The sequence below is a fragment of the Chinchilla lanigera genome, unplaced genomic scaffold (assembly GCF_000276665.1).
Source record: "Chinchilla lanigera isolate Chin_1 unplaced genomic scaffold, ChiLan1.0 scaffold00032, whole genome shotgun sequence".
NCBI lineage: Eukaryota > Metazoa > Chordata > Mammalia > Rodentia > Chinchillidae > Chinchilla > Chinchilla lanigera.
In genome coordinates this window covers 2,818,762-2,844,492 of record NW_004955433.1, presented here as the reverse complement: position 1 = coordinate 2,844,492, position 25,731 = coordinate 2,818,762, and the positions used below count along the sequence as shown (strand labels likewise).

Sequence of the window (25,731 nt, the reverse complement as noted above, 5' to 3'; positions counted from 1 at the left end):
TGTAATTATGTGTGTGCTAACTACAACAAGGATCCGTAATAATCAATTTACAAGGGCTTGTGTGCTTGTGGCTCTGTCTGGGAGGGTGACTCTGGTATCCCACCTCCCACAGACACAGACTTACGATGGAGCTGGTAATTGTCTGGCCTGTACTTCATGGGCTGATTGATCGGACACTGTTCTTCAGTTGTTCCTTGATCTGTAGTTCTTCCCACTCAGCACGTGGGGCCTCTGTGATCTGGTACTGTGACCTCCACATCCCTATCCTGCCTTCGTCATTTCTCCAGTCTTATGTACTGTATGCAATTTCCCTACTGACTGTCATATTCTCTCTTACCTCTGGGCTTCTCACGTGCTCTCTGCACTGGTGGCCCTGCCCTTTGCCATTACCTCTCCATGCCACCCAACTGTCCCCCCACTTAGCACATTTTACAGGACAAGGGGAACTGCTGATGGAGCTTTTAAAAAATGGGTAACACCTTCTCCAGCTCTGTGGCACCACCACTGGCTGAACAATTACACACCAGTTATGTGGGTGGCATGGAGCAGAGCTTGAAATTTGTTCCACGTACTCAGTCACTATCTGGGATGCTGTGGAAAGGACATCAGCCATGGATGGAAGGTCAAAACAGAGTCTGCATAATCTTCCCTTCAGCCTGAGAATTTTAGGTTTCTTTTCCAAGTCAGTGAGAAATCCGCTTACTGCTATTTTTGGTCCTGAGGTCTGCATTCAGGCCCAAGCATTCACTGCATACAAACAAGGACACTGTATCCAATCCATCAAAGTGGAACCCACAGCCCTCCCACCAACTCACAGTCATATGGAGAGATGTTCCCAGAGAAAATTTAGGTGCCTCCAGGGTTTGTGGTAAGATCGCAATGTAGAACACACGGCTCTCCAGGTGGTTCTGAGTGTCGGTAGCCCTGGACACCTGAAAAGCAAAGTTGCCTGGTGAGCCTCTCGTGTCAGCTGGGTGGAGTATGTTTGCAGGTATTTAGCTTTTAGAGCATCTGTCCTTAATTTATGCACTTTTTTTTTTTTTTGAAACAGGGTCTCGCTATGTAGTCCAAGCTAGCCTTGAACTCACTATGTAGTCTAAGCTGGCCTTGAACTCAGTGATCCTCCTGCTTCAGACTCCTGAGTACTAGGGTTAATGAGCACCACCACACCCAGCTCTAATCTATACATTCCTGCATTATAACTTTTGTCCTGCTCTTCATATTTTACTACTAATCATTTACTGATTATAAAACATATTCTTAACCATTTTGGGCAATTCTGAAAATGCAGGAAAGTATAAATAAGAAATAAAAAATCACACAGAATTTCACTACCAGGAAAGAGTGGCTATGAATATACTGGCTCATTTTAGTTTATTTTTTTTTCTACACCGATATATCTAAATTTACATGCAACTGCACAGTCTAAACTTTTACTTAACAAAACTAAGATATTTTCTTGTTTCATTAAGCATTCTTGAAAATACACTCTCTGAAGACTACATAATGTATTAGGAGTATATAACATATGATCTGTGTTCCATTCCTTACATCTCTACCCAGCATAGATTTCTATACTTCGTCTATAAATGACGAATCTCAGCTTCATTATTGCAGCACAAGATTAATGACATTTACAGTTAGCACAGTGGTCACAAAATTAATTTTCTCTTGCTTCACAAGTGTTGAAAAATGACGCTTTTCCTAGGCAGCTTCTCACTCCCTGTCAGACCTACTCAGCGCTCCCTCGAACACCGTGTGGCCACATGCGGTTGTGTGAATTGTAGATGACAGGAAGCAGGTCTTACAAATTCTGGGTCAGAAGGCAGGAAGAGCAATTATATCCAACAGAAAAACTGCCTTTTCCTTCTTTATCTGGATCACATCGGAGGCCTGGGGTTATATTTCAGAATGTTTACATACCTTCCAAGAGGCATACTGTTGCTATAAATAATATTAATAGCCATAGCAATAATTTGCTGATCACCTAGCATTGGCTCAGCATTTTACTGGCTGGTGTTCAGAGGTTATCTTCATATTACCCAGAAAGTAATATTATTACCCCTTCTTTTTCAGATGAGAAAACTGAAGGTCAAAATATTAAAGCAATATGTCAAACTCACAAAGCCAATAAGTGGGGCTACTTTACCAGGTTAGTTGGGTTCATAATCTTTCTACTTACCAAGATGACTTACTTTGGTAGCTTTAGAAAATTAGGAAAAGGGGGAATATTTTCTCATACCCTTAAAGAAAAGCAACTGAGAATTTGGAAGGTAGTAAAATGTGGGCATATTACTGAACAAGTGAATCAGTCTGGTATCCAAGTAAAGAAATGGACTGCAAAATACGCTGGTCTTTTCCAAACTACATCCCCTGAAGCAATATCAATGTGATCTGAATATAGCAAAACCAGGGCTACTTCCCACTCCAAAAATGACTGTGAATGTCACAGTCACTTTTTCTTCTCACTAGACCACCTCTATTTTAAAATTCCACTCTCATTCCATAAATCCCAAGTCTTACATGCAAAGTAACAGATGGGATGCATTGATGGCTTATGACAGTTCATCAACATTAAAATGAAATTAAATCTATGCAACTCATTATATATCCTGTTTAAAGGGGGAAAAGGGAAGAAAAAGAATCATTAGAACAGCACTCTTTTTTAGTTTAAAATCCTTTAGGAACACTAAAATGATAAATGGGGAAAGTTCCCAACCACTTTTAGCACATGGTTATAGTGTCTGTGCATTTCAAATCAAAATACTAGGTAAGCCTATAAAACAATGAGATTTAAGAACAAACACACCAAAACTTTTATGTCCAGAAGCACAGATCCCAGAGAGTTGTTTCATACTTGCAATAAAGATGCTGTCAATGTTCTAAATACATTTTTTTGGAATGACTTCAGAGGAAACCCACAGATCATATAAGAAAGCTGAGCTCATTACTCTATAATTACTCTCTATCTTAATAAAAAATATTTAGCATGCTTTTTTTCTCACCAGACTGATTCTGAATGACTTTTGGCTATTTTTATATATTTTAAAATCCATTTCCAAAAATGGTGTCACTACTGAGGATATTTTAAAGAATGTATCATATACTTTGGAAATTATTTCAAGTGGGAGGTCCAAATATTTTGAAAAAAGGAAAAGAATGAAGACCCTCCATAAGGATCCTAAGGATTCTAAGTAATAATGTTGCTAGATGCCTTAAACTTCAGTGAAATCAGTAACTTTAAAAATTTTTATTTATTATTTTATTTTATCTACTTAGTAAGCTATTTGTAAAAGCAAGCAAACATCATTTTAAGCAGGTGTTTCGAATCCCCTTCTGGAGAAATGCTCCATATCGACAACATTCTCTGTTCTGACTCCTGTGAAGGAAAAGGCTGATCCACAAATTCTAGTTTGCTGAGGTGACTTCTTTTGATTGAGGTCTTTGCTTCTGTTCTGACTCATTTTTTGATAACTTCTCTAGTCCCCAGGTGCCAAGAATGAGAGGTTAACTCAGGCAAAAGGTGCACAGAATTTGTTCATTCTTTGGACATTCCGTGTGCTCAGTATAATCTCATTTTAATGGTTTCCAAATTTATCCCAACCTGCTCTTTGGAAAAGTCATCTTTTATATGATATAAATTAGTCAGACAACAAAGATGTACTCGCCAGGCATCAGAAGATGAATAAATGAAAATTTTAACAAGGTGAGCTATCATGGTTAGTTTATTCCCAGCTGGATTCCTAGACAAAGGAAAAGCTTCAGATCACAAGGGAATCACTATGAACACCTATGTCTTTCCCCTGACATTTTACCAAACTCTCTGTGTCCCTGCTTAAACACCGTCACTCAAAACTCCTCATTTCTTTGTGCATTGTTTTAATTCTTTATTTCCAAGTTGTGCTTGCCAGGGGTTTGTCTAATTTTATTGGTCTTCTTAAGGAATCAGGTTTAATTTTTATTTATTATGTCTGGCATTCTATAATTAATCAATTCCTCTTCTTATCTCTATTAATTTCTTCCCTAAGTGACCCTATGTTTCTCTAGCTTCTTGAGCTAAACATTCAGTCCATTTATTTTGTTTACAGGCTGCTCAATAATAAGAGCTCCCATCAATTTGCTTTTGCATACAATTTTGTCCACATTAAGTTTCGATAAGTTATTTCTTCCTCATCAATACTTCTTAATAGCTTACTGCTTTGATTTCCTTTAAGTGCTAGTATTTAAGAGACCATTTTAAATATTCCAAGGGGTTTACATTTTTGTTTATTTTTTTATTAATAATTTCTAATTATATTCATAATGGCCAGAGAATGTACCCAGTATAATTTCTTGCTCCTTAGTTTACTGCAGGTCTCTTTATGGTCTAATATTTCATTCTTTTTATAAATGATCATAACAAACCCTTATGGAGGGCTTAGTATTTGAGACACAATATTCTAAATATTTTATATGTTTTACCACAAATGCACAGAATAATTCTACTTCACAGGTGAGGAAATTCAAATCAAGGATGTTGCCAAGTAATTTTCTAGCAAGTGGCTGCACTTATAGCCGAACATACTGAGTTTGGCTATAATCCATGATCTTACCCGAAGATGGTGAATGTTCCAAGAACAATTAAAAAATATTTTTGTATTTTGGATAAATTTTCTGAACATTCTGGCCATTATTTAATGTAAACCTTTTGTCATGGATGGCTCTCTTTATGGAAAGACCCATTTGTCTAAGTTGACAGATTTTTAAGTCCCTTAAAGGTATTAATTGCATATTTCTTCTCATAGAAGAAACTGCAATTTCATGATTCTCAGGCAATTGTAGAAAATTGCCAAAATTTGTTTACAAGTAAGAGTAATGGCTTTTATCAGACTTCAGAGATGGTAGGGAGCACACAGTACCTGGAAGCGGAAGGAATCACTCTCAGCTGGGGCCCCTGAGTGCCTGTACCAAACAACGCCATCATTGACATCCTGCTGGGTGAAAGAGTTGGTCGGGATTGCTGTACTCCCATCTGGCAGGTGCTGCCCCTCGTCCCCAGGACTGTCCGCCGGCAGTCTCACCAGAAGGACCACCTCCCCTAGGGATGCACAGGCCACATGGTCAGTGAGGGTCTCTGGGGGAAAAAGTCAGAGCTTTCTCCTCCTTCCTATTTTTTTAAGCTAAAAAGAAATGATGTACCACTTTATTTTCACCCCAGGTGAAGAAAAGAATATAAACATAGAACTCAACAGATATCACTTAATCTATTTACATTCTGTTTACATACAGAATTCCAAGTCTTTCACCTGAAAGAACCAAAAGTCATTCAAGGGCAATTCAGGTATAAAGTTGATGGCTTGTACTTATTACAGTTACACCAGGAGATCCACATGCTGGAGTATGCTGTAAAGAAATACTCAAATACACTGAATGGTTTCATTTCTACACACAACTTTCTATGTAACAGAAAATGCTTTCTAACCAGGAAAATGGTTAGAAAAGTGGAAAATTAGAAAAAAATTCAGTGAAAGTTATTCTTGGGAGAATTCTGTCAAATGAGAATATTAATACCTAACACCAGAAAATATTTGTCAGGCACTGCACTCCACAGGTGGTTCTAACCCGGTTCCACTGCTCCACACCGCATAGGCTTACTTTGTAAGGCTCTGCTCTCGGTTGGTAAAGTAAGACTAACACATTGAGCATCCCTAGTCTAAGAATCCAAAATCTAAAATGCTTCAAGTTCCAAAACTTTGAACACCAACATTATACCGTAATAGAAAACTCCACACCTGACCTCAGTGTGCCCTAGTCAAAATGTGGGCACATTAAAATGTTGTATAAAATTACTTTCAGGCTATGTGCATAAAGTGTATGAAACACAAATGAATTTCATAGTTAGACTTAGGTCATATCCTTAGGATATCTCATTATATATATGCAAATATTCCAGAATCTAAGAAATGCAAAACACTTCTGGTCTTAAGTATTTTGGATAAGGGACATTCAACCTGCAGGACATACTTTATGGGTTCTTAGAGAGAATGTTGGTCATACTTATTGTTATTTTTATTTAACCCTTCGAATGGTGCTGTCTTCACTATATAGAGGAGGTTCTTTATGCTCAGTGAAGTTCATTCACTTGTTGAGGTCACACAAATGGAAGTTTGTAAGCAAGGATTTGGATCTGCAGCTTATATTGTTGGTCCCGAAGTTCTGTTCCCAATTGTCATTATTTTGTGTATATTTATCACTATTTATTCTGCTAAACAACTCATCATGTTCTTTCCTCTTTCATTCTTTAAACTTATTTTGAACTGAGACAGGGAAATCTAAATCTAAACACCACCAATCTGTTTTTACAGCTTTTTCTTTACCTGAAGCTGCTATCTTCTTAAAGTGAGATCACAAATATAGAAGTGTTAAAGAAACAATTAAAATTTCACAAGAGTGATATGTCTTCAAGTGAAGACTAAATTGAAAATTGGATGACTAGCTGAAAAAAAGCTATGCTGTATTTTCATGACAGTATATCTAACAACAAATCTAAAAGAAGCCCATCCTACTATTATGATACAGAGGGACAGAAGAGTAGGGGTGGGTGAGAACAAGACTGTGTCTATTTGTCTATTTTTAAAATGTTCTGAAGTTAAAATATTCAGAAATTAAAATTTCAGACATATTGGGCGATTGACAGCACTTTTTTTTTTGAAATTAGTAGAGCATTTTGAGTGCCCTAGGGAAATTTATTCTCTAACTCATGGCAAAAACTCCTTCTAATATTTACACCCATTTAATTCAAGTTAAAAATGAGCATAATGTCTTGAATGGTAATGAGATACTGAAATAAGAGAAAAGTATCACTATTCTTTATATACTCATGTATAGAATCAACTCACTATTGTTTTCTTTCTTTATTACTTTTTATTTATATCTAAGGCAAAAATTCCATTACCAATGTCTCCTACTCCAATTTCTAGTCGTAAGATGCTGTTAATAGAAATGGCTTCCCAGGGTAGACTGTTTATGAGTGTAAGTACAGCTGCAAAATAATGTGAAAAGAAACTTCTCATGATGAAAATGTGAAGAGCCAAAGATAAAAAATATTCAATTGCTGATTTTCTAGCTATTTTGCTTTATAATAGAAAAGAAAGAAATATATAGAAATATAATAGAAATAGAAGCCAAGCATAGTGGCACACACCTATAATTCCAGCACTCTAAGAGGCTGAGGTAGGAGGATTCCAAGTTGGAGCCAAATTTGCTACCTTAGCTAGTAAACAAGACCCTCTATCAAAACAAAATTACAAGAGGGCTTGGAAATATAACTCAGTGAAAGGTCCTAGGTTCAGTGCCCAGTACCAGAACAAAAAATAAAGAAAAGAAAAGAGAAAAGCAATTTTCCACCAATCCCTAATAAATATATTTTTCCTTGTAAAAATCACTTCCATGCTATGCAGAGTAATGGGAATCATAGACTATTGTCTAATTCCATTAATTTCAACTCAATAAATGGTCACTGAGTATTTACTTGGTGCTACTTTCTGTGCCAGGCCCTTCAGGAGTAGGGGGATTCAAAGACAATCAAAACACAATTCCTATTCTTGAAGACCGGCTCCATAAGGAACTGGAAGCTACCAGGAGATTCTCAGCAGGTGAACGGCATGAGCTAACTTAGAACACTTAATGTGTGTGCCATCAGAATACAGAAAGTTTGCAAGGCTTGAAAGTAATGTTAGGCTGAATTTATTCTAAAAAATGAAAACAACAGCTGGGCATGATACACATGCCTGTAATCTCAGCTACATGGCGGGGAAGCTGAGGCTGGAGGACTAAAAATTTGAAGTCGGCCTGGTTAATTCAGTGCTCCCTGGGTTCAATCTCCAGCAGAAAGGGGAAAATCAGTAGCTAATATTTATATAAATAGCCTGACCAATTATGATGCTACTGAAAAATCCAGATTAGAAACAGAGGCCTGAGGTAAGACTAGAAAGAAGTAAACAGATATAAACGCCACTGAGAAAACAGAAGAAACAGACCTTCACCAATGTGGCTGTGGAGAAAGAGGAAGGAGTAAAGGGAAATTACCTATTAGGCTGGGTGACTAGATGCTACCAGTGGGTGTGACACAGAGGATGAAGGGAAGGAGCAGGAGGAGGAATTGTTTAATTGTGGATATGCTGCCTTTGAAGTCCATGTGTAGAAAAAGAGAAAGATCTGTACAGTGTGGGATTCACCACAGGGAGGTGAGAGGTAATTTTATGGAGTACCTCACTTCTATTTTATCATAATATGGACACAAGGAGAAGATGTTTTAAATATATAAAATTTCAGGTTTTAGAATCTCTACTTGGGATTTCCTTCTTATAAAAGTATATATTTTAGCCAAGAATTTTGAAGTGACAAGAAAAGAACATGAGAAAAGAAGGAAAAAATGGAAACAAGGCTCTTGTAAATAAGGAGAGGAAGAAGGATTGAAGGGAGGGGAGGGGGGAATGGGCAAAAAGAAGCAAGATGTATCATGTACAGGTACAAATTCCCTATGATGAATGTTTCATGAATATCTAAAATGCACCAATAAGATAAAAAACAAAAAATCTGAAGTGAAAATGTAATAGTTTTTAAGAACTGTAATTTAATTTGAATTTCCATGAATTATGTAGGGATTGAAATAATTTTTATTAACACTTTTGTATACTATGATAAATAACTTAGCTTTGACAGTTTGTTTAAATAAAACTTTCCCCCAAATGACGCTCAAGATACTTCATTAAAACCATCTCATTAAGTTTACTTGCAAACATAAGGATAGCAGAAGGTATAAGTATTAATCAACTGGCCTAAACATATATTTGAAAACAATGGTGAATCTGGGAGTGGTTGAATTTAGGTCCTTTATGTATATATTATACAAGCAATTTATATTTGATTCCATTACAAAGTCAGTTCTTCATGAAAGCCTAAACCTCAACTTAGATAGTCTAGAGTGAGGTATAAGTTTATTGCAGCAGGAGCCAATGAGGAAGGGCCCCACAGCTGCACCTTACTGGAACAGATGGATGCAAGTATATTCATGTTATGTGGGCCTCTAGTTCCCACCACCTCATTCACTCTTGAATGGTTCCCAAGGGTGACATGATTTGATTATTATTAATAGGGAGATCTGGATATAGAAGACTGTGTTCATGGGAAGAAGTTAATTAAGAGAGTTGTGATAGGAAAGGGCCACAATAAAGCCCACATGGCATTTATTAAGCTGAAATGGCAAACTTCTCTCTGCTTAAAAACCATTTAATTCAGCATTGTTCTGTTCAATATTTAATGAAATACTGAGCTATTTCTATAAAATATGGAGGCTTGATTTTTGTCTGTTAGTAATCAAGATAAAGGTAGAGAATTTACTATATCACAAGAGTAAGAATTTTAGAGATGAAAAGAACTTAAAAGTTATTGAGCTTACAGTCAGTACTTGAAAGTAGGATGAGAATAGGATACTAATTACAAATAGGAAAACAGTAAATTTACAGTAGAGATATCTGGCAGATATTATTTGAACCAAGTGATCAAAGTTAATGCCACCAATAATAAGACACAGTGATAGCTCTTTGTACTCCCAACATGATATGCTGAGAAAGTGGAAAAAGTATATCCTTACTCTAATAATGAGAAACTATCAGAAGAGTCTGAATTGGGCAATATTCTGTAAGTGTCTGACCAGTTCTCTTCAAAATGTCATGAAGACAAAAACAAAGAACCAGCACACCTTGGAGGAGGCCAAGGAACATGACTATTAAATAAAATCTGGGATTCTGAATTGGGTCAGAAAAACAGTATTAGTAGTCAAATTTGAATAGGGCCAAATTTGAACAGGGTCAGGTTAATTAGAGGTACTGAGTCAATGTCAGTTTCTTGGTTCCAAAGATTGCTCTCTGTACTATTTTTACAACTTTTAAGTAAGTCCAAAATTACTTTACAACAAAAAGTTAAAGAAATTATTTGACCTAATTTCTCAAAGAACCTATGCTCTCCTTCCTCAAAGTTACACACTCCTAAGAAATGACACCTCAACTAGGCTATTTCATAATTAAAATATCAACTTTTGATGAGGTTATACTTTCTGACATCTTTTTGGACATTGGAATTATTTTTAAATTATTTAAACTTTACGTTTTCCTCACTATGGAATATACATAATTTTAAAAACCTGACAGCCAAGAGGAAAAACAGATTATTTTTTCTGTGCCAAGAGAGTTTTTACTTTTAATGAATATAATTTTCAGTTTTAGATGATTAATTTAGGTATTTAAAAAGAAATCAGCCTAAGTTAGGTAATGTGGTATCTGCCTTTACTCCCCATAGTTAGGAGGCTGAGCCAGGAGGATTATTTGGGACCAGGAGTTTCAGACCAGCCTAGGCAACATAGCAAGATTCTATTTAAACAAACTATATATATATATAATTTTTTAAACAGCATTATAAAATTTCTTCACAATTTCAACTTATTCTGTAATATCTTTATATCATTTAAAGGGCCAGGTGTGGTGGCACACGACTGCAACCCCAGCACTCAGGAGGCTAGGCAGGAGGATCGTTGTGAGTTCAAGGCCAGCCTGGGCTACAAAGTGAGTTCAAGGACAGCCTGAACTGCATAGCGAGACCCTGTCTCAAAAAGACAAAAAAAAAACAACAACATTTAAAAACAGTTATTTCATAGTTTTTTTATGAGTTTATTTTATTTAAAAATCATGGGGTTTTAACCCTCTGTTTTGATTCTAGCACTACAGACTGACCCTTCCTATGGGTCAGTGCTATGGTCTTATACCCTGTGCTCCCCTTCAATGGCTTTATCTGTGAGTGCCCTGTGTGGTTGGGTCAAGGGTGGGTCCCCTGAAGCAGTTTCCACTAACTTTCTGCAAGGGATCCAAGAGGTATCATGAGCTGAGATTACCGTTCACAGAACGTCTCAGCTTTGTGTCTCTCAGACAAGGCACATAGTATAATTTAACACAGAATCTGCTGTGGGAACTTCACGGGAATGAAGTTTCACGTTCTCAGTAGACTTTTTGCTCTACTGTGAACTTTGGGAAGGAGGGCAAGTTTTTCTGACATCTATCTATACTGGTGACCTTTTTGTTCCCTAGTCTGCCATTCTAAGTGAAGGAATGTCTCTTCAGAGTCCTGATTTTAGGCAGGATCTTCATTCCAACTACCTGTCTGTCCAGGTGCCTCTCCACCTCAGCCCCCAGGTTATGGGACACACATCACCCGTTCAGGGAAGCTGTGTTGCCAGCTCAGCACCAACTGGCCCTTGGAACTGTCTCTTATGGCACCAGGAGATTTCTCTCTATTCCTGCAAGGTCAGCTGTGAACATCCAATCATTTTTGCTATATTATATTTATCCAGCAATTCTAGGTGATGAAAATGGAGAATTTCTCAGGTTATTGTATTCTTCTCTCTTGCTAGAAGTAACAATGGAGATCACTGAAGAACACTCTTACGTAATTTTGTTTTAAAGCTTCATCAAGAATTCTGGTGATGATCTAAGAAGGGCACAAGGTGGAGTTAAACTGACATCTATTGGCTAGGTGGCTTTTAGTGAGCTGGTTTACCTGTTATCCCATGTGCAAAATGAAGTTACTTAGAAATTTAAGTTGCAGGTCTTACATATAAAGTACTTATCAAATTTAGTACACTAGGCAGCAAGTATACACAGTGATAGGAATCACCATTACTTTATTTCTGAAAGAGATGTATAAAGTACTGAAAGCCCATTTCACTTGAAATGGGCTTGCTGCATGGCAGTGTCCAAACTCACATCCTAGACCGCTGAATGCCCAGAAGAATTTGTGCCAAAGGAAAAAAGGAGTTACCAAATTGGGGGTGGCCTTCTGTAATATTGTAGACAATACTGTCTGGGCTGGCACCTGGAGCCTCAGCCTGTAAGATTTTGTTGGTGATCTGCAGCATGCCTCCTTCTGGAACCCACACCACTGAATTAGCCACGAGCTGAAGAGCTCCGTCATTCTAGAACAAAGAAAGAGTGCAGAATTAATACCAGTAAAAGAAAATTAATCCTTCAAAACATAAATTATCAGGTCCTGTTGTTGCAAAAGATCATCTAATAAAAAAAGAGATTCATGGTTTACACACACTATAAACTACATATGTAGATAATATACATGTATGTAAAATATCCTGCTTTTTCTTTTAGTCTATCATAAACAAATTGCTTATATCATTTGGTCTGTTTTTTTTTTTTTGAGACAGGGTCTCACTATGCAGTTCAGGCTGACCTTGAGCTCACCTTGTGTAGCCCAGGCTGGTCTCAAACTTGCAAGATCCTCCTGTCTAAGCCTCCCGAGTGCTGGGATTACAGGCGTGCGCCACCATGCCTGGCTTACATCATTTGGAAGTCCAAGTCTCTCCATTGCTTTCTTTCATTTGTCCGTCTACCTTTCCTTCTGTCCTCATGATCTACCATACTCCACAGTTACTCCTTAAGCATTTACTATATGCCAGCCCCTTTGCCAGAGAAGTGAAACACACGGAGCGTCTGAAGCAAATCTCAACTCCAGAACTTAGAGTCTGGTGACAGAAACACAAGAGTAGCTAGGAGGCCTCCTTCTAAACATGCTCTATATGAAGCTTGAGCAGAGAGTATGGGAGAGTAGAGCAAGGAGGTCTCGGAGGGTTTTCCTAAGGAAGTATCAATGCCTCATTGAACCACAAAAAAATTAGACTTTCTAAGTAGAGGAGCAATGAAACAGATTTTAGCAGAGCGTCTAGCTTCATGAAAGGCAAAGATGAGAGATAACATATTGTGTGTTTAATAAAATGTCCAAGTGTTTGGCACTAGTAGGGCTTAGGGAGGCAGGAGAAGTATGGGTAAAAAGTGAGGCTGTCTTAAAGAAAGATAGCGAAGCGTGGAATCTATACTAAAAGTCTCAACTTTTCTTAAAGGCCCTATAACGAAAAGAGAAGACTTCAGGGATGGAAAGGGGACAATCAGACAGACGGGATGATCAGTATGGGTGAACTCGCTGCCGTAGAAACTGTTTAACAAGTTCTTGCACTGGCTCACGGAAGGGAAGATGAAGGCCTGTGAGAGAGCACAGGCAGTGGTAATGAATGATTAGAAACAGATTGGAGAAATAGTACAAACACAGACTTGACAGGCTTGATGGCTGATTGAACGTGAAGCAGCACCAGTTGGGAGTCACTGGCTGAATGAAATCACCTATTCAACGCTCCTGAGGAGGCAACCATTTTAATTGTTAAAGCTAATGTCATTAAAAAGTGCTGCCATTCCTGATTTACAAGGTGCGCATCCTCTTCCTGAGCCTCATAATTGATATTTTCTGCAGAATGAGATTAGTGAGGATGCCAGTGCCTTGTGTTCAGTTTGTTTTCATACTCCAAAAATCAGTGAATCTAATATTTTAAAATAGGGTGTTTCAAAGGGGAGTGGTTTTCTAAATTGTTGTTATTACTTTCAAGAAAGCCAATAACAACAGCGCAAACACAACCCTCAGGAACAGACTACTCAAAAGAAAAGACAACAACCATTCTTTTGCAGTCACTTGGCACTTGAGAGTGTCACTTCTCAGAAAGCGTGCATGGCTATTTTCAGCACATATAATAGGAAACTGAGTCACACCAAGCCCAGGAGAACAATGGCATAGGTACTTTTTATCCTGGTTGATGCTTGGGGGCAAAATCCCAGATAATTTTCTCTTTTCACAATAGACACAGCACATTATTTACAAAAACATCAAATGAGTGCCAGAAACTTTGCATAAAATCTGCCAGAACTCTAGAAGAAAGGGCTGTAACTCCAGCAGAATTTTGGTTACTATGATACACTTGGGCACAAATTGCTAGAAATCTTCCTAATAGCAGCAGCTCAGGCAACCTTGAGTTCAGTTGTAGAGCTCAATTATGCAGCAATAACTTTATCACTGGACTAAGTAGGCAATGTGGTTTTTTCATAATCCAGCCAGCAGACACTGTGATCTGAATGCATGTCCCCCACAGATGGCTCTCCAAGGGCCTCTCTGGCTTGAGTTTACCAATACTACTTTCTAAAACTCCTGTGTGAGTATAAGTATTTACGAAGCAGTACAACTCAAAACTCAGTGTTTACAGAAGAGCACCTACAAGCTCAGTGAGATATATAGGACCTCAGGCCTACCCCAGATCTTCCAAAACCGACTTCCTGAGTCTGAATCTGAATATTAAAAAGTTCTCAGGAGAGGTGCAGGCATGTCAGTGTGTGAAAAGGTGGCCTGGGGCCCATTGCAACATTCAAGTAGTTCACAGGTTGGCCTTTTAGAATGATTACATTTAACAGCATATGGTGGTGAATGCCTGCAATCCCAGCATATGGGAGGTGGAGGCAGGAGGATCCCCGTAAGTTTGAGGTTACCCTGAGCTACATAGTGAGTTCAAGGCCAGCCAAAACTACACAGCAAGGTCCTGTCTCAAAAATATCGCTTAGAATATTTATATTTAAATCAGGATAATATATATGCCTCTATATCTGAATTATTACTTTCTGTACTTAAGAAACAACATTTACTCGATGAAGTGTAATTCTTCAGTATCACCAAAACAGGAAGTCTAGCCTGCAAGTTCCAGCAAAAACCCTTATTTATTTACTTATTCACTGACTCATCAGTTCACTGATCGATTGATTGATCTGCACTTGATTGAAACCAGGGCCTTCCACATGCTAGGTAAGCACTCTACCACTGAGCTACATCCCCTAATTTTAACAACCACGCACAGACAGCAATATTTTCATGAGAGCCCAGGAGTCCAGCCAAAATGTTTCAGCACCTTGGTGAAGTGAAATCCAAGAACAGGTGCTATGAAGAAGATCACAACTAAAGTGTACTTTATCTATGTCACTCTCTCCTTCAAGATGACACAGCTTAGGGTCAGGAGACATCCATTTGGCCCACAAATTCCCCTAGAGGGGAAAGTGAGAGAAAAGTGAGTGCCCTGACTCCTCAGCTTCATGGGACAGTGCCCAAGAGGCGCACTTCTGTCTCACCCCATGCATAACACTGAGGAGTCTGGCCTGGTTCTACAGTCTGGCGACTGTTAGGAGCAGGGAAAGGCATGGGGAAGGGAGTTCACAGTAACAGCCTTGTAGATCTCAACAAAGAGCTGAAAATCCTACTAACCAGTTCATGGGCTTCATCAAGAAGATGCCCCAACTTAGATACCTCAACTAGCTAGTAGGCAGTCCCATCATGCCCCCCTACTACTGCCAGTGACCCATGCTTCCCCATAGCCAGTGCATGTGAGGCCCTTCAGACAGCACACAGATATCAAATAACCTTGAACACATCAGGGCATGGCCACAGGAAAAATAAATGGAAAGCTTTTGGCACACAGCTCAGCTTTGTAATTTTAAAAGAAACTCCACAATCTCAAGACTTCCCCCAAAGAGGGAACAAAAAGAATGTGCATATCAGAAACACACCTGAGAGGACTCCAGAATCTTCAGCTATGATGACTGGAGGAGATGACTGTTCCTTCAAATGCAAAGAGCAAAACAAGGCTTCAAGATAATACAGAAAAAACAAGGGAACAGGACACTGGCCAATGAAAAAACTAAAGTGACAGTGGCTGGTCTCCCCAAAATAGAGATCTATGAGTTGGGGTATAGTTCAGTAGCAGAGCAGTTGCCTAGCATGTGTGAGGCCCTAGGTTTGATTCCTTGCCCTGGGAAAGGAACAAAATGAAAAAGTTGAAGATCTGTGAATTGCCTGACACAGAACACAAAAACAGTAATCTCAAGGAAGTATAATGAGAGCCAAGGGAACACGCACAGAAAACTAAACAAAGATCAGGATGGCAATGCATGAACAAAATGAAAAGTTAAAGCAACAGAAAGATAGAAAACATTAAAAAGAACCAAACAAATTCTGCAGCTAAAGAATGAAATGATAAACATGAAAACTTTAATAGAGCTCCCACAGCAGACTCCATCAAGAGAAAAGAGAATCAATGATCCTGCAGAGACAGTATTTGAAATTACTAAGTCAGAGAAACAAAAGAGCATAAAGGATATTTAAAGAAATAAAGACAAAAACTTTCCATCTCTAGGGATAGAAACAAACATCCAGATCAATGAAGCCCAAGGAACTCCAGGTTGGTCATAAATATGTCTTCATGGAGATACATTAAAGTCAAACTTCAAAATTGATGACAAAATGATAATTTTGAAAGCAGCAAGATCAATGTAACCCACCAAATACAAGGGAACCCCATATAACTATCAGTAGATAACTTAGCAGAAGCCATGTGGGCCAAGAGAGTAGAAAAAAGTAGTCAAAATGCTACCCATCAGGACTAACTTACTAGCAAAGCTGTCATTCAGAAATAAAGAGTAGATCAAAACTTTCCCAAAGAAACAAAAGGCTTATTTCTCAAGAAATGCAAGAGTTCTTCCATATGAAATGGAAGGACACTAATTAACAATTTGAAGACACATAACAGGAGAAAAATCATTGCCAGAGAAAAATCATTGCCAGAGAAAAGTACAGTTGGCCTTGTATATCCACAGGTCCCACATCCATGAGTCCAGCCAAATGTAAACCAAGAATTTTCAGAAAAAGATTCTGTCTGTACTGAAAATGTAAACTTTTCTCCCTACTCATGACTCCCTACACAATACAGCTACTATTTACATAGCATTTCATTATATTCAGTATTATGATTCTAATGCTATGCTGGCGAACCTATGGTCACCCATGCCACAATGGGCTGTTTGTATCATTGAAGGCTCTAAAAGTTTCACCATCACTGCTCTAGTGTAAAAGTTAAAGGAAAAAAATTAAACATAACTATAACTATAGGAATATGCTAATGTATTCATGGTATAAAGAGAGATAAACTGTGACATCAGTAAGATGAAATAGTGAAAAGCAGGAAGAAGTAAAAGTGAGAGTTTTGGGTAGGACTGAATTATAGCTTAAAATGGACTACTATAACTATATTTTATTTTTTTAAAGTTTATTTTAAAGAGAACAAAAAATACAAATGATACAGAATTTCAAAACAAGATGATAGGAAATTAACAATGTTTATTTTATTGCATATTGTTACCTTAAAAGTAGTTGCTCAGATTACCAGATATAGGCATGCAAAATTAATCAAACAATTAGGCATTAACTGTTTCTTTCAATAAACCAATAGAAATTAGTAGTCAAATATAACTATATTCTATGTAAACCTCACAGTGATCATAAAAAAATCTTCAGTAGATATTCAAAAGAGAAAAAGAAAGGAATTGATATAAACCACTAGAAAAAAAATCAGACCACAAAGGAAAACAGAATACTATTCAGCTTTTAAAAAAGAAAGAAATCCTGCATTTGAGACAACATGGATAGACCTGGAGGATATTCAGCAAAGTGAAATAAGCCAGCCACAGTTTATTACTTACAGTTTTTGTCAGACAAAAACTGTATGACCCTGCTTATATGTGGAATCTAAAATAGTCAAACTCATAGAACCACAGAGTAGAATGGTAACTGGCAGGAGGTATGAGAGGGAACAGATGAGATGATAGGCAAAAGATAAAGTTTCAGTTCTTCAACATAAACTCTGGAAATCTATACAGCATAGAATCTATGGCTAACAATATTATGTGGTTTTCTAAGAAGATGATCTTGTTTAGTGATCCTACCATAAGGATAAGTAATAATATTACAGGGATTGGGGGAAATTTTGAAAGATGATAGTATTTATGATTTTGAAGTGATGTATTATCAGTGTATACATATTTCTAAACTTATTGATTTGTCATATTAAATATTAGGAGCTTTGTACACATTAATCACACATCAATAAAGTAGTTAAAAAGGATGATGTTCATTTTGGGGGTGAAGGGTATAGGAATATTCAAGAAAAAATAGAAGGATATACACCATCTTTTCTAGAGCTAAAGTATTCTAAAAGTCAAATTTTAATCTGATTTCCCCAATAGTTCTGACATTTTGGTATTTTTAAAATCTCCTAATAGTTTTTTCCTTGCATATTTCCTTGTCAACTCAAGAAATTAACTATATTACTAGTTGAACAATCTTCTGCCCAGTGATGTTTTTTATATCCTCCAGGGTACATTAGCAGGCAATGAAATTCCAACAAGTAAAATTGAAGACATGATTAAAACAGTGCTTTAAATTAAATAGTTTTTCTAATTCATTTCATAGCACAATAGGCATACAGAAATGTTGGTAATAAAATTTAGCCATTACATATTATATTACAAGTAAAAATATTAATGCTGTAAACTAGAAGTAAAAGCCTCCATCTTTGGAGGAAGAATCTCACAAATAAAATGAATATCCACTCCCTCTCCCCAAATTACAAGTTGGGCCATAAATGATGAAACTTTAGCTATGGATTAGTGTATCCAAATCTCAGACCAAAATATAAAAGGTAGAAGTTTTTAAAACTTCACTATTCAGAAAATGAGTATGCTGTTGTTGGATATAAAAGCAACCCTATCATGTTCTTACTCTGTAAAAAGATTCCTTAATTGGTAAGAGCTTATTTATACTATATCTTTGAAAATTTACTCTTGTGAGACATTGTAGACTTTAGGGAAAGAACATCCAGTGCAGTGGGTATGAGGAGAAATTTATCAGCAGGAAGAAAGGGGGTGATATTTGGAAACTTTTGCGTTTGTTAATGTGTGTATGAGCTTCAGAAGCTTGTTACTTTATGTGAGGAATCTAGAACTTTTGTTCCATATAGAATTCAACTGAAATACCAATGAATTGAACAAGCTAAGTGTTATGGTTTGTGTCTAGATGTCCCCCAAAGCTTCATGCAGTCATTGGGTAGGCTTCTAGAGTTTTTGATGAATCCACGGTCCAATGCTGGGATTATGGGTGTGAGTGCTACACCCACCTTGGGACCTTGATACAATATAAGGGAGGGAAAGAGGATTGCTCTCTACTGCTGCTCCTCCCTTCTTTGCTCTTGTTGCTTTTGCTGTTTCCCACCGCCATGATGTGCCACTCTGCTATGGAGCAAGCCAAGTATGGACTGAAACCTCTACAAATTGTGAGCTAAATAAACCTTTCCTTCCTTGATTTGGAGCATCAGGTATTTTGTCCCAGTAATGAGAGAAAAGTAACCAAGACACTAAGCAAACCTCCCAAAGGTGAAACTGTTGATGTGAGGGAAGGATTTATTTATTTGTGAAATGGATAGATTCTTTCACACAAATAAACATTTTTGTACCACTGATACTTGTAATTCTCATAAATGTCATTATTACCAGACTAATTATATTCCTCTCATTACTTCCAATGAGAGGTTGGCATCAATAAAATTGAGAGAAAACACAATAGGGTTTAAATTTTCGTTGCATATGAGCACTACCACACCCAGAAAGGACTCTCAACAATGGAATTTCCCATCTAGCTCATAGTGTGACACTTGGGGGCTTTTCACATTAAAGTATTACCCAGCTGCAGAAAATTACTGTTCAAACAACAACAGATGAGGTCAGAAAGATCATCAGATTTATTTCTAAAGTGGGAAAAGGCATGGTCTCCAGAGGCACCTTAATTAACAGAAAGCAGGTAATTCCTTGAAAGCCCGGCAGTGGAGAGAAGCCCACCACTGAGCATGGCTTCCCCTGCCCACATTTTAGCTCTTATTAGATGCTGAATTGCTTTAGAATCACATCATAGTAGACTTGGGTTCAGTAATCCACCCAATTAATGAAAGCCTACTCAGCAGAACATTCTTTATTACTTTTTAATCTTTTTTGTTCTGTTGCCTCCTGCTCTCAACAGAACATGTCTCAACATCAGTCCTGGTTCTATTTTCTCCTCAGTAGCTTAACATAAGCCTGAAACTGGCAGTCAAGTTTATTCACTGCCAGGCCAAGTCTGGGGAAAGTGATTATAACTGGAAAAACAAAGTGAGTGGACAGTCCCTCTACTCAGTCCCTGCTGAGCCACCCTAGCATCAGCAGAGGTGTCCTGGGTGCTTCCCAGGTGACAAAGGACCATGGCAAGGTGGAACACTCACATCCATCCCCCTGCCTGCCTGTCCAACACACACACTTAGAAACCCTTCACTCTGCTCTGCACAGGGGTAAAACTCAAATATCCCTCCTCTCACAGTGTTTCCTTTTTCTGTTCCTTTCTATCAGAAAAATAAGCTGAGTTTTCTGCTATGCAATGTTAAATTTGTGCTTTTATTCACTATGAAAGAAACTGAAATTCATTGGCCATTCCATTTAAGCCACCAACTAGATATCAGTCTGTAAGCAACCTTCTCCAAATTTGACACATAGGTAGCCACAGGCTTAGGAATCCCTCGAGCCATCTTCAGAAATAGTGAGTTCAGTGAAACCAGTATGTCTGACTCTGAATCTATCGGACACTATAATGATTGAGGCCATTTTTCTTTCCTGGGTCCAATAGACTTATAATTGTCCACACTCTCACTTGGAACAAGCTGTAGGAGTCCAAATAAAGGATTCCAGAAGATGTGGGGTCTCTTTTGCTTGGCTAAGACACTGTTAAAATGACTAAATTCTTCTCTTCATTTTATGCATTAAAGGGATAAAAATATATATGACCAAATTAATGAAAAATATAGGCCAGAATGAAGAGTCTTGTGGTTAAATGTAGAAACCAGATACACTTGAAATAAAACCACAGCTCTGGCACTAAATACCTTTATGAAAATGACTGTTTTTAAACCTCTTCTTTGCCTTAGTTTCCTCTTTTGGAAAATTGAAAACAATAATACAAACATCATGGAATGATTGTAAAGATCAAAAAGAATCATTCACATCAAGCTGTAGTATCCAATAAATGTGAAAAACAAAACAAAAAGCCCTTTCCAGTCACAGAATTTCCTTTAAAAGGAATAAGTCATATAGCTTCTATTCTAACCTTCTCCATTAAGATACTGTAAAGATCAAGAGAACAGACAGAAGAGAAAGTATTTTGAATTCCTAAAAAAAAAAAGAAGTAGGTACTTGTATAATATTGTTGGTATTATAGTCAAATTTATTATTAGCACATCCTGATGGATCTGGGGCTCTGGTCATTGGATTCAGGGCTCCAGTCCATGTAAGGATCATCTCATGGATTGGTAACCACAGCACTGGAGGAGACAGTGGGACGGGAAAGAGCAAGGAGGAGGGACACCTTAAGATCACTCTTCAGGAACTGCACACTCAGTAAACGCTTCATGACTTGTAGGTTGTATCATAAGAATTCCAAGGCTGTGCCATGTACTTCATTTAGGCCTTAAAATTCTATTTTTCTTTGTTTTGGCAGTTAATGAAGCTAAAATCTAGAATGCCCCTTTAATGTTTAGCTATTCCATGCAAAATGCCTATGCCCTGAACTCAATTCCTAACATGGAGATCAAAACCCAATAAGCTGGGAGGGTTGCACTGAAGTCCTATACAACCCTTAGAAAGAAACTAAGAAGGAAGAAAGAAAACTATCTGTGTCTTTCTAGCTTTCATCTCTCTAGAACTAAACCTCATCTCCTGGAGTGATTGTGTGAAGGTGATAATTAGGATTTGCTACAAGGTGGACATCTGCCAACTCGATCTCATAATCAGCCTTCCTGCAATTCCATTTCTTTCACGCCACTATCCCAGTTTCCAGCAGCTGAAAATAATGAGACAAGAGATGAAGAAACTAGTTAGCAGACCATATTAGAGACAGCTTTTCCCCTTTAAGAGGACCAATCACAAATTCTGGTGATTACTGGTGAGAAAGTGACAAGTGATTTTAAACTCTCCTTAGTAAATCAATTTTGCTAGGTGATTGTTAATAACATCCCCATAGGTAATGCTACTGGGAATGAAAAGTTTGTTTTTTATTTTAAAGTAAGTTTCCAACTTATGACCATTGGAAAGAGTGATTCTTGATGTAATTGAGAAAAGGGCTTTCAGCAAAATATCATTAAGATCTGGGAGTTTTTCACTGGGACTGTACACTAGCACACATCAGCTTAGTGTTTCCTAAAGTGTGATAACCACCTCATTTGTAGTGTTCACCAGTATTTTATGTAGCACATGGATGAAATGTTACAGAATGGTAACATGTTCATTTTAATATTTCAGAAAAATTTGACTCTACATGAAGTCCATGGTTTCATAAGTATTGTTTGTTAGGATGAGACTACAATAAAAAGTTGATTCAAAGAAAAATATTAAATAAATATTATGCAAACAATAGTGTAGCTGCTAGTGGATATAGACGGAACATCAGAAAATGGTGCATCAATAATTCAGAAGAAGAAACTTGCTTTCCACCCCTCACCAAAGACCCCCATGATTGCCAAAAGAGAGTGCCTCATCCCACTTCAGCTAGGCTATGAAAACAGCTGAACTTAAATCTTTTCATTCATTAAGATGACCTCATTTCATGAGCTCTTTTAGGAGGACAGAAAAAAACAGAAATGCCTTGATCATGTTCAGGCAGGAGACAAAAGGATTAGTGGATTATAACAGTTTTATGGAAGTAGGTAAAGAAAATGGGTTCAGAATTATCCTTTTAATAGAGAGGTCTTTCAGATGAAGGTGTTGCATATATATATGTATATATATATATATATATATATAGAGAGAGAGAGAGAGAGAGAGAGAGAGAGAGAGAGAGAGAGAGAGAGAGAGAGAGAGAGAGAGAGAGAGAGATTGCCTCTTATATAATAGATACTTAACAACTTTACACCTAGGTGCCTGTGGGGAACCACTCAAACTGCTTCAAAGCTCAGGGGCATCTAAGGACAGCTGAGAATGTGACCCCACTTGTCTAGCACAGTGAGATACAGTTATGTAACCATGACTTCACACAGGTAAAAATGCATGCACTGGCTATGGCACTAGGTGAGAATGTAAATATGACGTAGCAACCTGTATAAGAATTATACAATAAAGACAGGATGCAGGGGACCAAAGCATTTGGAGCAACTGGCCATGGTGCAGAGAATCAAGCACTTCTACCACCATATCTTGTCGGTTGTCATCGCCCCGGATGTCAAGCAGCTGGATGGTGCTGGTTCCCCCCTCTCTGCAGCTAATGTGGAGACCCTCACTTCTCAGCACATATGCGGTCTGTCTTGTGTGCTTGTGCTCTGCTCTGCCCATGCTGCCTGCTGTTATTGCTGATGTCTTGCACACATGTGTTCTTTAACCTTGAGAACTCACCCTCAAAAATCTCCCTTAGGCCTCCGAGCCGGCCAACAGTACCAGGAAACTGACTTAGAAAATGACACTTACCTTGGGCCCAATCACCACATGGAACAGTATATTTCGGAAGGAGTGTCCATCACTGGCCTGGAAGACTGTGACATCTGCTATGCTATCAGAGCCATCATGAGCATAGAGGAGAAGGCCCCTGGAGAGTTCATCCAGCCGGAATTGAGAGATGGAGGCTGCAGGGGACCGAAGTGTTTGGAGCAACTGGCCATGGTGTGGAGAATCAAGTACTTCCACCACCACGTCTTGTGGGTTGTCATCATCCCGGATGTCAAGCAGCTGGGTGGTGATGGTTCTATGTTCTCCACGGCTAATGTGGAGACCCTCATTTCTCAGCACATATGGGGCCTATGGAGTGGGAGGGAAGAGTGTAGGAAAAAAATCACAAGGACCAACAAACTCACTGATCTTCCTGTGGCTTTCAAGAAAGCACAGGTGCTCTTGCAACATGCTGACCTGTTCCAGGGCAACAGCAACTGTCACAGGTACAACTGGTCACAGTGACCGTGGTGCTTTAAGTTACTTCACACATCTGGGTTCTAGAAGTTTCTCAAGCCACTTCAAGGCACAGTCTTGATAAGAGGTAATCGATAAGAGCTACTGCTTCTAATTTCTCTGCTATCTTGATTTGCACTTTGTGCCCTGCATTGTAAGTGAGGTTATCTCAGTGTCAGGAAGCCCACGCAGTTGTTGCAGTGAAGAAAGACAAACAACAGCTATGGAATTTGGGGACCTACATTTGGGAATTCAGCACTTCACTTTAGGCCACATTGCAACACACTGACATAGAGTAAGACACCTGTATATTAGAAATTCATGTTATTTCTGTTCCCTGCCAGTAATTTTCTTCAAATTCTCTTATCCAAATCCCAACAGAGCCCCACCCCAACTCAGCTCATGTGGCACAACAAGATCATGGCCTAGGTAAAAATTACCAAGGTTAGTTCTTGTGACAGTGCTCATACAGCAAACTGTATGCTTTTCTTGGCATAGTCAGGTTTCTCCCACCCACTTGAGTAAGCAGATAAAATGTTCTTCATAAAGACAAAAGTTAATGAACCACAACAGAAATGCAACACACACAACATGAGGCTAGAAGCCAAAGAAATATTATTTTAGGGTTTTTTTTTTTAACATCATTTGAAGTTGGACCACCTAGAACTTTCCCAACACACTTCTTTCTTTAACCCAAACAGCTTTCTTTCAAAGCTACACAGATGCTCTCCTGCCTACTGGAAATTATAATCTCCATTAAGGTCAAGTCTAACTAATGCATTATTATAATAACCACACGGTGGGAAATTAGATAATAGCTCCTCAGAATTCCTGCATGAAAATTCTACAGCTGTGAGTCAATACAAGGGAATGAAAGGCTCATATTTTGAGAGGAAAGAAAGGTCAAATGTGGTATCAAGATCCATAAATGAAAAAAACAAAATTAATTTACATGAGAAAAATCTCAGGGATGCTTAGGACTACTATACTGAAATTTAAATGAACAAAAATAAATTGAAATTCCTTTCTCAAATTCCACTTTTAAATAGTTAAAACAAAAATTTGTCATGTAATAGATATTTCTTACCTACTTATTTGAATGTCAAAAACAAACTCTGGGAACCATGGGAAGCTACCATCTCAGATTAGAAAGTAAGTTGCCAATATCCACCCTAGGTCTTTCATGGGAATCATGAGAGCAGTTCAAACAAAAAAATCCAAACAAAACATCTGAGTTTAAATACTAAGGAATATCTAAGCCTATGAGTCCTAAGACTGTGGCCCTCTGGTACCCATTTACAGAAATCATATGTGTTAACTTTAATTAAAGCAAAATTTATATCTAGGATCAATTTCTAATCACTCCTGAATTCCAATTTAGAATCACTAAGAAGGGTTGAGCTGGGTTATTAATACCATTTGGCAGCCACTTCTGGTTTAAACCTATGTGGTTATCCATGGTCCATGGTCTTTCCATCCTTAGGACAGAAAATATCAGCTAAGAACAACAATCTAATGTCTTTTCTTGAATGGTGACTAACACAGTACTAAGGTCTGGACACTTAGGTGGTATTAGGTTGCTGGGCTGATGTCCCAGTCTCTTTCTGTTCACAATTTATGAAGACACATATACTGTACATCATTCCTATTCCTTGTGCACACTATAGCTGTTCAATCCTTCCAGCCCTGTTCTCAGCACTTCTCTTCTGTATTCTGGACACATAAATACAACTTGACAGAGAAGAGTGATGAGACATGAGTGTGAAGGGCCATTATGCTGAGTTTTATTGCTTCTACCATGATTTCTTAGATCTGTTTGGCTGATGACCACCCTGACAACTCATTTAGGCAGACCCTTCAAAGATTCTCTAACTACTACAAATTCCATACCACTGAGAGAGAAATACTCAGGTAAAACAAACTTACTTACCTAAGAAAAGGAAAATCTTAACAACTGGAGCAGCTTTCTTTTTTTTTTTTTTTTTTTTTT

At 38.0% G+C, this 25,731-nt stretch overlaps 1 protein-coding gene across 3 annotated transcripts in view; it reads right to left on the bottom strand.

Moving 5' to 3' along the window:
* The window catches only part of Fras1 (Fraser extracellular matrix complex subunit 1), a 410,067-nt gene that overhangs the window by 112,802 nt on the left and 271,534 nt on the right, over window positions 1-25,731 (bottom strand). For all 3 annotated transcript variants that reach the window (XM_013516132.1, XM_005388203.2, XM_005388207.2), the window contains 4 exons: window positions 23,268-23,594; window positions 11,851-12,004; window positions 4,899-5,077; window positions 816-932 (listed from right to left, as the gene is read on the bottom strand). In XM_013516132.1, the coding sequence (XP_013371586.1) occupies window positions 816-932; window positions 4,899-5,077; window positions 11,851-12,004; window positions 23,268-23,594 (777 nt within the window). The remainder of the gene's footprint in view (window positions 1-815; window positions 933-4,898; window positions 5,078-11,850; window positions 12,005-23,267; window positions 23,595-25,731) is intronic.